At 43.2% G+C, this 16,841-nt stretch overlaps 1 protein-coding gene across 26 annotated transcripts in view; it reads right to left on the bottom strand.

Annotated features, from left to right (window-relative positions):
* CTNND2 (catenin delta 2) overlaps positions 1-16,841 on the bottom strand; it is a 967,235-nt gene that overhangs the window by 99,922 nt on the left and 850,472 nt on the right. For 13 of the 26 annotated variants that reach the window (XM_035292306.3, XM_017969987.4, XM_035292308.3 and 10 more), the window contains 2 exons: positions 13,468-13,542; positions 12,281-12,431 (listed from right to left, as the gene is read on the bottom strand). In XM_035292306.3, coding sequence (XP_035148197.2) covers positions 12,281-12,431; positions 13,468-13,542 — 226 coding nt within the window. The remainder of the gene's footprint in view (positions 1-12,280; positions 12,432-13,467; positions 13,543-16,841) is intronic. The other 13 variants (XM_035292310.3, XM_017969988.4, XM_078365655.1 and 10 more) reach the window with 1 other exon arrangement.

The raw sequence follows: 16,841 nt of genomic DNA, 5'->3' as shown, positions 1-16,841 counted from the left end.
TATGCCAGATACTGCTGGAAGGTTTGAACAAGCTTGGACGTGAGACATACCTATTATGCTAAGAAGCACAAAGGCTCTTGGGGGCCTCAGTAAAAATTTTTATTAGGAAAAACATCAGGGCTGGGCATGGTGGCTCATGCCTGTAATCCCAGCACTTTGCAAGGTTGAGGCATGAAGATGGCTCAAGGACAGGAGTTCAAGACAAGTCTGGCCAACATGGCAAAACCTTGTCTCTACTAAGAATACAAAAATTAGCCAGGCATGGTGGCATGTGCACCTGTAATCCCAGATACCTAGGTGGCTGAGGCATGAGAATCACTCGAACACTGGAGGCTGAGGTTGTAGTGAGCTGAGATTGCACCACTGCACTCCTCAGTGACAGAGCCTGGGTGACAGAGCAAGACCCTGTCTCAAAAATTTTTTTTTAAAAAATGAGGCAGCAGAGTTCATTTTGTGTCATTCACATCAGAAAACACTGACTGGTCCTCAACTGGAGTACCCTGAGAGTGGCAACAATGATGTCGGGGGGTGGTGGTGGGGAAGTGCAGACTGGGTAAGAAGGGATAGAGGGCAGGAACCCACGTAGGGGACCATGTGTATGTCCTGGGCTTGCCATGCTATGGGCTGAAACTGATAAGTAAAATGCAGAGGTGTAGTAAAGAGAACTCAGTAAACTCCCTGGTGAAGTGTCAGTAAGATACCACACATGGTTTACTCACTTGGGATACAGAAATGGAAGAAAAGAAAATAATAGAAGTTTCTGCATATTTCTATCACTGGGAAAAGAGGGCCACGTAAAAACTGGGGTTTCTGTTTGGATCTGAGGAAGAAAGGAAATGATGACTTGAAAATTAAACCTACTGGGTTTCTAACATTTTAATAGTAAAAGAGTCACTCGTAAGATGGGCCTGACTCACATAGGCGCTAGGGGCATCAGTCTATGGAGCTGATAGTCAATTAAAAATTGAATACCACCAGTTTCCATTTCATGAATGGAAACTGACCAATAAATTAAACTGTTCAAGTGTCAAGGTGAGGACCGCAGGGATCTGTATCTTTCCATCTCTCTTGCACACTGAATAACCTCTGTTGTTAATGTTGCAATGGAAGTGACTCTTAATTAAAAGTAACACACTGTACATTAACATATACGTGCATCAGCCCAGGCTGTACTGCCTCAGGTTCAGTTGCCTCTATAAAATGGTAAGAAAGATACACTTTGGGGTCGGGCACGGTGGCTCATGCCTGTAATGCCAGCACTCTGGGAGGCTGAGGAGGGCGGATCATGAGGTTGAGAGATCAAGACCATCCTGGCCAACATGGTGAAATCCCGTCTCTACTAAAATACAAAAAATTAGCTGGACATGGTGGTGCGCACCTTTAGTTCCAGCTACTCGGGAGGCTGAGGCAGGGGAATCGCTTGAATCTGGGAGGTGATTACAGTGAGTTGAGATTGCACCACTGCACTCCTGCCTGGGTGACAGAGCAAGACTCTGTCTCAAAAAAAAAAAAAGAAAAAAAAAGATACATTTTGAGAAATAAGCCACTCTATGTTTCAAATCCATTTATTTTACCTGACATTGCTTAAATACATTATCATACGAGAAACTGAATAGGACAATTTTGTTTTAAATTTTAAAAAAACCAAGCTTCCTAAATGAACAGTACATTGTTATGAATTTTCTGGTTATGAGAGAAAAAAATGTCTGAATTTCAACGGATTTTCTTGAATAAACTTTCAGGATATTTTCATGAGGAGCTGTTGGGAATTGCTTGATTCTCTCAACGTTCCTTTGGAGTCTGACAGGATGAGCAACATGAGCTTTTCTCTTCTCAAGGTATTCGGTTTAGGAGCAAAATCTGTGCTTGCTGCTTGTGCCAGGTCACAGACCAGCATCCTCGGCCAGCCTCAGGCTGCCCAGACGCTGCAGGGGCTGCATCTCCAGGCTTCTGTCTCCTTCCTGGTTCCCTCCCTAGTCTATGCCCGGGAGGCCTGCGGTGCCCTTCCTGCTAGGCTGGCTGTCCCCTCCCCGCTGTCTGCCTCCTTCTCTTCTAACTGCCTTATGTGCCCCCCAGCGCAGAACCACTGGCCCATCTGACTGATGGCACCAGCCTGGAGCCTTCCTTTTAGCTGAAACTCAATTACAGCTGTCCTGGCCTGCTCCGTAGTTCCTTGAGATCCAGCATAATAAATATAATCAAACATCAGCCAGAATGGTTTAAAGAGGATTAATCTTTAAACTTTTAAACTCTTTTCTAATCCATTAATTTTTAGTATTCAAGAGTAAAAATAATAATTTCTTTCCACTGGATATTGAGACTTTTAACAAGAAGAGAAGACAGCAATCCACACAGAGAAGGGAATACAATGGAAAAACACGATCTTGCAAAAAGTCTCTTTGCTATTTTTATGTTCTTAAGATTTGGTTGTGGTATTTGAGGACAGTCATTTCATTTCTCGTGCATCCTCTTCTCTAAAGCGTTTCTTTGAAAACTGTTTGGCCAGGCATAAAGCGAATACCGAAACAGTCCAAATAAAGTTATGCGGCTCTCCCTCTCTTTCTGTTTCTTTGAGGTCTGTAAGCCTTTGGGCAGAGGTCCTGAATTTGAATCAGCTGGAAATTTTTCAATTTTGCCTTTTTGCCCTCATGAAGTCTTTCCAAGGGACCAATCATTAATTCTTATTTAATAAAATAATTATTGGCCCTTCAATTTATTTACAACTTCCTTTTCAAAGCATTCTTATCTTCCAGACCCAGCTGCCAAAATTCTCCAACAGGTGTCCCAAGTTAATTAACAAAGAACCCATGGCGTCACCAAAAAGGGAGGCAGTATTCATGAAATTAGCTTCTGGGGTTTAAGAGATGAGTTCTGTAATGCAGGCGCCTAATCTGAAAGTTCCAGCCAAGGTACAGAGCTTTCCTTCTGCCTAAAATTTGGCTTGAGAAATCAAGTTATTAAAACAAACCAGTATAGAGCACTCCAGTACATCACCTTGTCTAAGAAATCTGGCTTCTTTTTAAAATTCTAATTGAAATTGCAAGTGTTCTAATAAAAACGACATCTGCCTGGGTCTGAAGGAACATAGTTTGAAAAGCAGAGAAGATATGTCTCTAAAATTTCCTCATATCTACTTAATAAAGTGAAGCTTCTTTGTTTCCAATAATGAAAACAGCACATTGCCTTCCTGGGTTGCACTGGAGATACAGCCTTGTATCTTCCCCTGGACAGAGATGTGATTCGTCAGGGTCAAGAACACAAGTAAAGAAGGTGTCTAAGTGTGATCACTGACCCTCAAGAGGTCTGTTCCCCAGAATGGGGCACCCCTATCCCAGTGTCTTTTGTCATGTGCCAGCCATTAGCATGAGATGCAAAAGTAATGAAACATGCACGTATCTATTTTAACTGATAGGAGTCTAAATGTTTTGTAGGGTGCCCTGTTTTGCGGTTTTTCCAGCAGACAATGGGAGTGCAATGTGATACTCAGGACACAGAGAGGATCATGACTCGGTGTGTTTCCATCCCAGCTGCGGAATTTAGACAGACTTTGAGGAACGATGTCCTGAGTAGCATTTGTAATGATGTATCACGGAAGGGGAGACACAGTTGTAGGTGTCTGTTTACGTCCCGGCTCATGCTCTCATCGGGATTTGGTTAAAAATGTATCTCAAAATTTCGATGAAGAGCAGTATTTCCAGGTTTAGAATTCCCAGAGTCCGTTTCAAGATGACTAAATAAAAGAGAATCTTTATAAAACTTTATATGTAACATTCAAGATGATATTAACATAATGAAGATTTTCCCTGTTCTCCCCACCCCTTACCCCAGTTCTCCAAAGGAAAAAATATTTCTCACTAAGACGTGGCATGAAGGAAGGAGTTTTGTAATTCTATAGGCATCAGTCTTTATTTTCACTCAAATAATATTTTTATGTTGTCCTTTAAATATCACCAGGAATCTATGTCCGGAAACAGTCTTTATAATGAGCAGATCATATCTTTTATTTGAATATTTAAAACAAGCAAGTAAGGAAGCTTGAAAGGATGGCCCTAATTCCCCCTGCACCCCTCACCTCCTTAACCTCCAGAATGAAGGAAAAGGATGATCTGAAGACCCCTGTGGGGAAAGAATAACAATGAATTTTACTACTTACAAAATAACAGACTCCCAGGCACGAAACTACCCTGATTTTCTTCCTGATTTCATTCACTTGGGAAAGCATGAGTTGTGTACCACTGGCTACACAGGGGGGCGCTGGGCTCCCTTCCCTTCTCTCTCTCCTGGCGGATGCCTGTGTTTGGGAAGCAGCTGATTCCCCTAGGAAATGGCCCCATTCTGACCCCAGAGAAAGTCATATGCTGTGTTGTGCTCCTTCTGAGGGTGGAATGGGGAGAGAGGGCATTGCCTGGACAGAAGCTCGGCTAGCTGGTAAAGTGAAAGGAAAGCCCAATGTGAAAAGTGGATTATAGAACAGGAACACGTGGGGGCGTCAGTCGAAGGAAGATTCCTACACATCCTCCCCAGTGTGGTAAAGCAGTCATCCAATGGTAGCAGAACGTAGGGAAACAGTCCTGCAAAGCACAGAAGGATGAGGCCAAAGGGTGATGGCAAACTGGGAAAGGGCCAGGCTCACGACACAGAAGACAGGTCCTTCTCTTCAGCCTCAGGAGGGTGCAGGGAGCTAGGAGGATGCTTGCAGCATCCTGGCCCTGGCTCTCCTGCTGGAAACTGTGGCAAGCCGCCAGAGCCCAGGGCAGCCAGGGGAGGGGCTCTTCAAGCTCTGCCAATACCCATGGGGATGTGGTGGCACTGCCAACACGAACCTTTGGCAGTGACTGAATCACACACAGAAAGCATTACTATTTTCTCCCCAATCTCAAGCGTCTTCCACAGTGGCAGCAGAATGAGTTTGATTAGAGTCTAGATTGGAGAAAGCATCTAAGCTGTATTTCTTTCCTCTGTTGCCTGGACACCGTGGAAAGAGACAGAAACAGACATCCCCTCTACCCCTTCCTCTCTCTATCTGGATTCCCCAAACCTCCTTCAGATTTGCTCTCTGAATAAATATGCTGTGTTATTTATCCACCAGTTAATTCATTCAGCAACTACATACTGAGTGCTTGTTACGAGCATAGCAAAGTGCCAGACACTGTCAGACATAAAAATAAATACCTCACCTGATGCCTGCTTATTATTTCATTTGGGGGCAGAGATATGCATACCAAGAACATAAGAGGCAGCGTCAGGAAAAAAATACACAACAGAAATCTAAGATAAGTGAGAAGATTTCTTATCAAATAGGTGCTGCCCACTGCGACTCTGGGTGCAGGGTGTAGCCTTTATCAGGAAAGCCACTGCAAGGTGGGCTTTGGATGGTGGTGGCAGGTAGCCAATGCAAGCTCATGTATGCTTGAAGTATTTGGTTTCTTTGAGTCTGTTTGCTGGCGGAGAGATGGGATTTGCCTAAAATAAATATCTGCCATCTCCATCAGGAACCGTCCATGTGCTGAAATGGGTGGCACATAGCTAAACGTTTTGCTGAAGCAATACAATATCGTTCACCCTTTTCATTGAAGCTAATTATTACCATTCCTTTTTTTAAATCTTCCATACTCAGGAGTATAATTCACATTTTTTGAAGGTTGCAAAGAAATGTATGGATGTGCATTAACTTCGGCTACTATTCCATGCCAGTAGGAAGAACACAAAGCTCTATCTATAGCATACTTACCGCTGGTTCCCAGAGACATACACATAACTATGGAAACAGCCCAAATGGAAAGCCAAGGGAGAGGCAACTGTGTTACATTCTTCTAGTGCTACTGTATGATTCTCATTAGACCTCACGGGGTGGGGTGATAACTGTTCAATAGCCTATTTACAGTTTTCCCATAATGGAGTCTCAGGAAGATGAACCATTCCTTAGTTGCAATTGTGGTAGCCTGCTTCCTCCAACCGCTACCTTAAAGAATGATCTAAGAAGAATTCTATTTTAAACTGAAAATCCAGAACTAGTGATGGAAAAGATCTGGATTCCTTCTGAAATCCTGAGTATCTTCATGCATCTAGTAAATTTCTGGAGAAAACAAACTGGCTGTTAGAGTCTTCACTTATTTTTTAATTTTTTTAATTTAAATTTAAATTTTTGAGATGGAGTCTTGCTCCGTCACCCAGGCTGGAGTGAAGTGGCATGATCTTGGCTCACTGTAACCTCCACCTCTGAGTTCAAGCCTCAGCCTCTGAGTAGCTGGGACTACAGTGCATGCCACCATTCCTAGCAAATTTTTGTGTTTTTAGTAGAGACAAGGTTCCGCCATGTTGGCCAGGCTGGTCTCAAACTCCTGGCCTCAGGTGATCCACCGACCTCAGCCTCCCAAAGTGCTGAGATTACTGGCGTGAGCCACTGAGCCCAGCTGATTCTTGGCTTTTTTAATAGCAAACTCTTTCCTTTAATGTTTTATTTAATTTTCCTAGTGTTTTTGCTGACTTGGAGGTCATGATAAGACAATGACAAGGCAGGAAAACTTTAGTTCAGTCATTTTTTTCCAGCATCTTCATTGGTTTCTCTCTAGTCCCTACTGCCCTCCCAGTCCCTACTGTGGATCAGGCATTGTTCTAGGTCCATGGATATGCCAGCAAAGAAACAAGACAGAATTCCCTGCTCTTAACAGGCTTACCTTCCAGTGGGGAAGAATGTAAAAGACACAAGATGAATAAGTAATATGCTATATATTAGAAGGCAATTGGGGCTGTGGAGAAAATTAAGCAGGGAAGGGAGCCGAGGGCAGGATTTTAATTATGGTGGCCAGAAAAGCCTCTCTGGGAAAGATGTGAGTGAGGTGAGGACTGAGCTGCATGAACACCAAGAGGAAGAGACTCCAGGCAAAGGAGGCAGCAAGTTCAAATTCCCTGAAGTGGGATCTCAGAGCATGTAATAACAGAAATCACAGTGAACCAACCGGTGGCTGCAGAAAATTTACTGATTTTGTGAGGACTAGGTGGGGTTGGAGAGGTCATAGGGAGCTTCCACGTCTGCTCTGCAAAGACTTGATTTTACGCTGAGATGAGGGTTTGGGGTGGAGAAGGGACATGCTATAAGGTTTCAACAGGATGACTGGTTGCCACTGTAACAGGAGACCATCTAGGTTGAAGGCAGCACAGGGAGACTAGGTAAGGGGGTGCTCAGAAATAAGCCAGGAGAGAGATGATGAGAGCTTTGGACCAGAAAGACAGCAATGAAGAGGAAGAGGTGTCAGAGTTGGGAAAATTCAGAAGGAAGACCAGATGTGTTGACAGATAGGTATGAGGTGGATTGGATATGAGTCAATGAGGATGCCAAGGTGTCTGTCCTGCGTCCCTGCAAGAATAACTGGCCAATCTCTGGGGGAAGAGTATGGAAGGGTCAGGTCTGGGGGAGACCCTGGTTGTGGACATCTTATATCAGAGACAGTCTTAAGAGATTCAGTGGAGAGGATGGGCAGACAGTTGGACACAGGATCTGGGGTTCATGCCGGAGATAATGTGTTTGGAGTCACCAGAATACAGATGATCTTCAATGCCATGAAACCATATGATGTCACCTTAGCTTTCTGTGAGAGGGGATAGAGAGGAGAAGAGGTCCAAGATGAACCTTGTGTTGTTCTTCGTTCAAAGTCACTGCAGTTTTCTTCCATGTATAAAGTTCTGTATAGCATCTTCTTACAAAAACCACTTAGATACAATATTTAAAGTTAAAGAGTTACCAAAGTTGCATTCCTCTCTTTTACATAGAATCCAATGTTGTTTTTGTTAAATTCTGCTCTTTTCAGGGAAGAAAAAACTTACTGATTTTATAAAGCCCGTGACTTAGATATTTTCCCTTCTACTTTTAAATGACTGGTTCTATTTCCTGTCTGGTGACATTGATAGTAAAGGTTTAGCTGAACACGGGCAGTATAGTGATCTAAATGTTCCTGTCTCAGAAAGAGGACTAGATAACTGGCTTTTGAGAAAGAAGAGATGCTTAGGAGCTGGCAAACCAATCGATAGTTCACTGTTTTGTTATCTTTTAATCTACCAAGAGAAATAAAACCCACACAAACACACAATACCAAGTAGTTAGCATCTAGGCAGTAGAACGATTAGCTATTGATTTTCTCCCTTTTTTTTTAATAGAAGGGATAGAATTTTATTGGAAATGCCAGTGCTGTCTTGTCTGAAACAACTGTGCAAAAAGAAAAAAAAAAGGGTATATTGAAAGAGTACCTTGACTTTGGAAGCTAACAACCTACTTTAGACATACCAAATCTACAAAATCCACAGATAACATTTAACTTGAAACTCCAACTAAGTATAAATAGCAAGTAGCGAGCTGATTTCCTGCTGTATAATGTATTACAAGTATAGCAAATAATTGCATTTACTGGACACAAATTTGCAGTCTGGTCTTGCAATGAATAAACAAATGGCTGAAGCCCTGAAAATACTACGGCTTTTCTCGGAGGATATGATGGGGATTGGGAAATGGCAGGAGGAAAAGTGGCTGCTTCCCAGAGGCTTTTACATGCTCTCTGTAATCTGGATCAGGTAAAAACAACCATGGGTCTATAAAAAATTTGTGTCTGAAATTTGGAGCCACACCTCATCTTCCAGTTGCCCCAGGAATGAATTTTGGGCTCTTTGCCTATTGTCACCTAATTTCTCCCAGTTCCCCAGATCACCTGCACCCTTGCCACAGGGGTGGTCCAGCTCCCTTCTGCTGCCCACTGACACCTGCTCTCTGCATTTGGGCTGCCAGATCTCATGCTGTAATGGGACTAGTGACACTTGAGAAATCATATCCTCAACACCAGATGCCTACCAATCAGAACAATGGCCTGCGGAGACTGTGTCCTCCTCTGAGAGGTCCCAGTAGATTCATCTTTCTCTAGGAGCTCAATCTGTCTTGGCCTTGGCAAGACCTACAGAGGGAGGCATCACAAGGCCTCTTCAACCTTGGCTCCCAGCACTCACCCTGCCAGGTACATAAGGTCCCTGGAAGGCCTGAAGCCCACTGGTCTGCTCCCAGTTCCCTCTCCAGGGGCTGTATGCAGAGGCTGCCCCTTTAACTTGGGATTCTTTCCCCCCAAATCCCTCCATGGCTTCCTGTCGCATCTCCTTTAAGTCTCCAGTGTTACATTCCCAGCCACCCTTATCTTGACCTCCCATCGAAAATCACAACCCTAAACTGGATATCCATATAAGGAAGAATGAAGCTGGACCCTGATCTCATATAATTACAAAAACCAACTAAAATTGATTTTAAGATTTAAAAATAAGACCTAAACTATAGAAATTCCAGAAGAAGACAGGGGGAAAGCATATGACACTGTCTGGGAAATGATTTTTGGATTTGACCCCAAAAGCTTAAGCAACAAAATAAAAAATAGACAAATGGGATCACATCAAACTCAAAGGCTTCTGCACAGAAAAAAAAAAAATAACTGAATGAAGGGACGACCTACAGATTGGGAGCAAATATTATTTGTAACCAAAAATATAATTACGGATTAATATCAAAAATAGATAAAGAATTCAAACAATTCAGCAGCAAGAAAACAAATAGGCTGATTAAAAAATGAGCAAAGGATATGAATAGACATTACTCAAAAGAAGAAACACAAATGGCCAGTATGAAGAAAGGTTTGGTATCACTAATCCCTAAAGCAATACAAATTAAAACCCCAATAAGCTATCACCTCACACCTGTCGGAACGGCTATGATCAAAAATATAAAAGATAACAAGTGTGAGTGAGGATACAGACAGAAACCCTTGTGCATTATTAGCAGGAATGTAATTAGCACAGCCATTATGGTACTGATTAGAAAAACAATATATAGTTTCCACAAAAAGCTAAATACAGAATTATTGTATGATCCAGTAATCCCACTTCTGGGTATCTATCCAGAGTATCTAAAATCAGTATGTCACAGAATGATTTATAGCTCTTATGTTCACTGAAGCATTATTCATAATAGTCGAGGTATAGAAGTAACCTAAGCGTCCATCAATAGGTAAATGAGTAAGTAAAATATGGCATATATACACAATGGAACACTACTGAGCCATACAAAGGAAGGGATCCTGTGCTTTACAACAACATGGATGAACCTGGAGGACATTATGCTAAGTGAAATGAGCCAGTTACATATGTACACATACCACATGGTCTCGCTTAAATTTAGAATCTAAAACAAATGAATTTAAAGAAGCATAGGCTGGGTGCCGGCGGCTCACACCTGTAATCCCAGCACTTTGGGAGGCCGAGGTAGGTGGATTACCTGAGGTCAGGAGTTTGAGACCAACCTGGCCAACGTGGTGAGACCTGGCCTCTACTAAATAAATGCACAAATTAGCTAGGCATGGTGGCAGTTGCCTGTAGTCCCAGCTACTGGAGAGGCTGACGCAGGAGAATTGTCTGAACCTGGGAGGCAGAGGTTGCAGTAAGCCAAGATCACACCACTGAACTCCAGCCTGGGAAACAGAGTGAGACCACATCTCAGCAATTTGGGAGGCTGAGGTGGGTAGATAACGAGGTCAGGAGTTCAAGACCAGCCTGGACAAGATGGTGAAACTGTCTCTACTAAAAATACAAAATTTAGCCGGTGTGGTGGTGGGCGATTGTAATCACAGCTACTCGGGAGGCAGAGGTTGTTGTGAGCTGAGATCGCACCACTGCACTCCAGCCTGGGTGACAGAGTGAGACTCTGTCCCTCCTTACCTGAAGAAAAAAAAAAGACTTTGTAGAAGCAGAGCGTAGAATGGTGGTTATGAGAGACTGAAGGGTAAGAGGAATAAGATGTTGGTCAAAGGATGCAAAGTTTCACTTAAGAGGAATAAGTTTTTTGAGATTTATCGTGCATCAAGGTGACTATGTTAATAATAATGTATTTTATATTTCAAAATTGCTAAGTAAATTTTCAAATGTTCTCACCAAAGAAAAGACACTTATTTGAGGAGATGAATATGTTAATCAGCCCGATTGAATCAGTTTACATTGTATACATTCAGGCTGAGGATCCCTTATTCAAAATGCTTAGGACCAGAAGTGTTTGAAATTTCAGATTTGTTTTGGATTTGGGAATATCTGCAGAATACACACCAGTTAAGAACACTGGTGGAACATCCCTCACCTAAAAATCCAAAATTGGAAATGCTTATTGGAGCATCACGTGGACACTCAAAAAATTTCAAATTCTGCAGCGTTTCAGATTTTGGACTTTTGGAATACGGACCCTCAACCTGTACATCACAACATCACTTTGTGGCCCATGAATGTATATAATTATAACTTACTAGTTTACCATTAAAGAAACACAATCCTCATGCTAAGTGAAAAAAGTCAGACACAAAGATCATATGTTCTACGATTCCATTTATACAAAATACCCAGAATAGGAAGGTCCACAGAGAGCAGAGTGGTGGCTGCCAGGGGCTGGGGAGGCGGATGGAGAGTGACTGCGAATGGACACATGGTTTGCCTTTGGTGTGATGAAAATGTTTTGAAACTTGACACAGGTGATTGTACAATATTATGAATATACTAAATGCCACTAAAATGGTAGACTTTAAAGTGGTCAATTTTATGTTATCTGCTATCATCTCAATTAAAAAGTAATTTGCAATCTCACTGATCACCCTTTACTCAGCTCCATTTTCTGATTCATTTGTTTAGCTTGCCGACTGAACATCTCCTTCTCTTGAATGTAAACTCCACAAGGACAAGGCTTCCTGTGTGGTACAAAGCAGGCCATGAGTTTTGTTGAATAGACAGATGAACGTATTACCTCTTTCATGCCTTGTCAATAAAGGATCCTCTGTATTTCTTGAATAGCAAATTAAAAACAAATGATTTCTTAAAAGAATAGGATTAAAGTGTTAGTATGGTCTTATGCAAAATAAACTTAGAGAGGAGAAGAAAAGTCACGTGTATCCATCAGAATTCCTCAGTTCACTGCATGGGAAACAAACAGCCTGCCAGAGATTCAGAGGATTGGGACAACGGTATCAGGTGCTGAGCACTGAGGTCCTTTTCAATTTGCAAGGATTAGAAATGTCAACAAGCATCGCATTTTCCTCTAAATTCTAAAAGGTAAATCAGTGCACTGGATTTAAACTAGGACAGCAGAAAACACGAGGCTGCTAATAAATGCACGGCTTCTGCATAAGCCTATGCTGTGCATATGGGTTCCACCACACCTACCCCGAGAGAACATATTTTCCAGTAACAGCTGAGACGCTGTGACTCAGAGAGAACGTACCAATGAGCTCCTTATTTCTCACATCCAAGGCCATGTTCCGCAGTGCCGTGGCCACCGCGCACACCACGCGGTCATTGTCTATCCGGAGCAGCTCCACGAGGATGGGCAGGCCTTTCTCTTTTCGGACAGCAGCTCGGATATAAACTGACCACTGCAAAAACAGGGAAGGTGAAGGGCGTTAGAAACAGGAAGAAATCCCTACATGCAAATAGTACATTTGCGTTTTCAGACGGCTGCTTACAGGAGCCAAAAAGGTTGCGTTACCAAAACCTAGGTGCAGAATGGGTTGAATATGTTAGCCGTGCATTTAAACTTTTTAACTGCATTTTTTGCCTTCAGCACAGGACCAAGATTTCAGGGTTAATCAGTGAACCGCATTAGGTTTCTTCTGTGACAGTGTTTTCGGTGCTTGAAATTGAAAGTCATCTGCGTGATTCATATATTTGACGCTTCAAGATACAAAGGTTTGGGACAGGTGGATGGGCCAGTGACATTAAGAAAAATTAAAAAAAAAAAAAAACTTCTGAAAACGTAGAAAATGAGAATGGGTTGAGTGCCAGTGATTTCTAAAAAGAGCTTTGAATTTGGAGATAGGGCACAGAGGTGAGTTTCTGAATGTGCCAGCAAGTCATTGGCTGAACAATAAAGAGTGGACTAGTCAGAAACAGGCGGGGTAGATAAATGTAAATACGACACTGAAAAGCAGGAGTGCACATTGTAAAATTAAAAAAAAAAAACGACTAAGGTCAAACTGTATAACGTTCAGGGCCATAATTCAATGTCTTATTTATAAAGTAGGACATGAAATTTGTTTTGGGTTGGCGGTTGTCAGCCTTAATGGAACACAGGTAATGCATCATATTAAAATGTCCTCATAACATCTGAATGATGAAGCATTCCGATTCACTTAGCAGAACGCAGGCCCAGATTTTCAGACATTTGTGTGTATTATGTATGCTGTCCTGTAGTGTCCTGGAGAAGAGAGTGCAATAGAAAAATCTACAAATGTAAGGGTTTCACCTGTTGCAATTTCACTTTGAGTTGAGAAAATTACATTCACGCAATGAGGTTGTGGATTCTGTGGCAGGGTCCTCCTGGGGACCACTCCTTTCCCACCCAGTCCCCCCAGCAGGCCCCCTCCACCCCCCTTCCCCCATGGGGGCAGGCACCCCAGAGCTGGCTCTCACCTGTGGCAGGCAGGGAGCCCCCTCTGGCAGTGAACGTAGGGCATATGCCATGCCTGCCACATCCTCAGCCCAGCCCTGCATGAAATATGAGATCAAAAAAACAACTTGATCCTGTCCTACATTAGAAGTCACATTCACATAGTTTCTTATCACCATCAACTCACACCGTATGCTTTTCTCTCACCCCTGCTTTGTGCCTCAAACTCTGGGAAGCCTTCAGGGTGTAGGGGAGCAGATAAAACTCACTAAAGCATCGCTTGGCTGCAGTGAACTATTTGACAGCTCCACTCTCAGGGAGCAAAGAAGGGGATGGTCAGGAAGTGTCAGACATGACAAAACACCGAGGTGTGCAAACTGCTTCTTGGGATGTGGGAATCTGGAACTGACATCCCTTCCCAAAAAGGAAGCTCTTTCTCCTGGTACAATGCCAACTTCCATCGATTCATTCAACGGACATGCTTCCTCTGGACATAACTGCCTCCCCTACTCCTTGTGCTCTGCTGGGTCTCCAGTCCCCAGCTTGGAAAAGCCTGGGAATCTGAGCTTTTGCAGCCCACTTACTCCTGGCATCTTCCCTAAAACTAGGGAGAGAAGCTAGAAAAAGAGAATGCAAATCAGGGTGTGGGGGTCAACACTGACATATTGCAAAAGGAACACCAATAATAGCTTGCCACATTAGGGAGATACACTTGACCTTCTGGGAGACGGCAGGGGTATTCCTGGCAACTTAGGCAGGCTGAAGCATGTGCCCTCAGCCTGATGGGGAAGAGAGGAACTGGAGAAAATGAGTTTATCTCTTCCCCAGCACCATTTCTTTGCAGGCCCCATGCAACTGGCTTAATTATTTGAGATCTCTTCTAATTCATGAAACTCCAGGGAGGTCAGCATTTTTATTTTATAGCCAGGGAAATTTAGGTACAAAGATATTTAATAACCTGCCTACCGGAGTCACCTGCCCCCTGACTCTGGAGCCTATTACTCCATATCTGTCTTTCTTATGTGCTGCTGACATTATACTCCCTCCACCATCATCCCATCCCGCCTCCTGTAATCCTCCACACTCAGTCCCCCAGGCATGGCCAACCTTTCTCTCCATCCTTTCAGAGAGGCAGAGGAGAACCTGGCCATATCTGAAATGAGCCAGGAATAAATGGACATAACTGTGTCCTCCTTAGAAGTCCAGCTACTAGCCACACCCCCAATGCTGGATGAAAAGATGATTTGGTTTTTGGAGAACAATGGGACTCCTTCAGCTTTGCTGGGAATTGATTTGAGAGCAACAGAACAAAAAGTGGCTACTTAGGACCAAAAATGTGTATGAGATATAGAAACACGTTTTTGGTACAAGAAACTGATGAGTAGAGATGTGTTCTCCCTATGAGAGAAAGGATAACCAGACAACAGATTTGATATTTTTATTATTGAGGCATAGAAAATAGCTTTTATTTTGAAAGGTTGGTTACGTGTATGTTTGTGTGTGTACAGAAGATTTCCAATATTATCACAGTAAATGAGACCAATTTGCCTAGATGGAGTAGGTCCAATACAAGAAGTCATGTCTAATTAGAATTTCTCGCTTGTGTCAGGAAAGGATCCCTTCTCCTGACAGGTGATGGGATAAAGCCTTTGCACTCCTCCCCTGGGGAGAGGCTCAGGCCATTATTTGACCCAACCAAGTGTTGTCAGCATGGAACAGAGAAGCAGCAGCAAACAGGTACTGTCTAAGGCTAGAGGGCGCAGGTCCAGGTAAAAGATGGAATATATTTGGAAGAGAATTAGGGAGAAAACAATTTACCCTTCCCACAGTCATTACAGAGCCTCCAGGCTGGGGAAGGAAAGGATGCAGTTTGGAGAGGAAGCAAAAGGTGGGGCAGCACTGTGGGGGCTGCCGCCTGATCCCTCGAGCCCTCCTGGACAAGCCCCCCTCTATCGATAAGGGGCACTGAGGATGAAAGCCCCCTTGGAGATGGGAGAACAGAAGTTGACAGAAGCTTAGCTGCCCTTCTGGGATGACAGCAGTGGCCGAGCAAGACTCAGCAAAGTCTCCTGTACCATCCCAGAGTGGGGGCCACAGAGAACAGTGACAGGGTTTGCTGGGCTGGAGAGGGTTGGGAGGACTCCTGTAGCCCCAGTGTGGCACAGGTAAGCTGCTGAGGGTGGTCTTGAATGGGTGGGGTGTGTAGGTTAGCTGAGGAGCAGAAGCGAAGGACCCAGGGCTGCAGAGGGGTTACTTGGCCAGGAGGGAGGAGACACATCTGTGGAGCACATCATGGGAGGAGATGGTCCCTTTCTGGATTAAGGAGAGGAGGTGGTTGCATCTCAGGGGAGCTTAAAAGGGATGGAGGGCAGGTGTGGTCCACAAGAGGACCCTGGACTGGAGATGGTCCAGTCACCAATGAACACATCCATGTGTGTCCTGGAGAAGAGGCAGCATAGAACAGAGTTGATTCCACACTGAGAAATGGACTCCACACCTCCATCCTCTGTGCAAGAATATACCTGTAAGACTCCCAAGTTTAATCAACTGCAGGGACAGGAGAGGGAGAAGGTGAGGAACGTAAATGTGGCCATGCTTGAAGGCTGACGGGACTGGGAAGAAGAAAAATTTGATTGGGTTTGCCTAGAAATGTCCAGATTCGCATTTCATTCCTTTCTATTTTTTGGCATCAGACAAATGAGGGCTCAGAGATGAACAGGAAGTGAATTAACAAAGATGCCCGCACGTAAGTTTGGGTCTCATGGAATTCCCAGTTGTATGTATTGAGAATCTGGTAACAACAAGAAGTCAACAACTTTTAACCCTTTAAGCTCAGGCTGCCTCATTCTAATGTGGATGTCCAGGGACTTGACTTTTAGGAATCCCAGCCCAGCTATAAACACAATTGATGATCATAATTTTTCTAAAAATTTCCCCCTTGCCGAAACTGAGGTGATCCTGTGAAGGCTGATTTGTTCCTGAAAGGAGATTAATACTATAATTTAACTAGCTTTTCTTTGTTGAAATCCTAATCATTTGCTAAATTACAAAGGCAGTGGTTTCTTTAAGTACTAAATATTCTCTTCTGAAACTGAACCAGTTATAGTGATAAAATTCTGAATCTGTTGATTCATTCTCTATGCTCTTAAAAGTACTCTTGTGTTAGAAGTATAGTCTGCAATTAAATGATTTTCAGTTAAACGATCATTTCCCCATCATCAAATTAGCCATTTCCTCACTTTTTCTTTTAACATGATAAAGTCAAATTTTAAAACCAAACTCTTCCAGTGAAAAATACATACAAGGAATTTGGTACAAATGGCATCAGATTCTTAAATTTGTTTCTGAATTAATTTACAACACCATGCTGTCTCATCCCCATGACAAGAAAGTAGGA

The sequence above is a fragment of the Callithrix jacchus genome, chromosome 2 (assembly GCF_049354715.1).
Source record: "Callithrix jacchus isolate 240 chromosome 2, calJac240_pri, whole genome shotgun sequence".
Taxonomy (NCBI): domain Eukaryota; kingdom Metazoa; phylum Chordata; class Mammalia; order Primates; family Cebidae; genus Callithrix; species Callithrix jacchus.
This window is presented reverse-complemented; position numbering and strand designations above follow the sequence as displayed.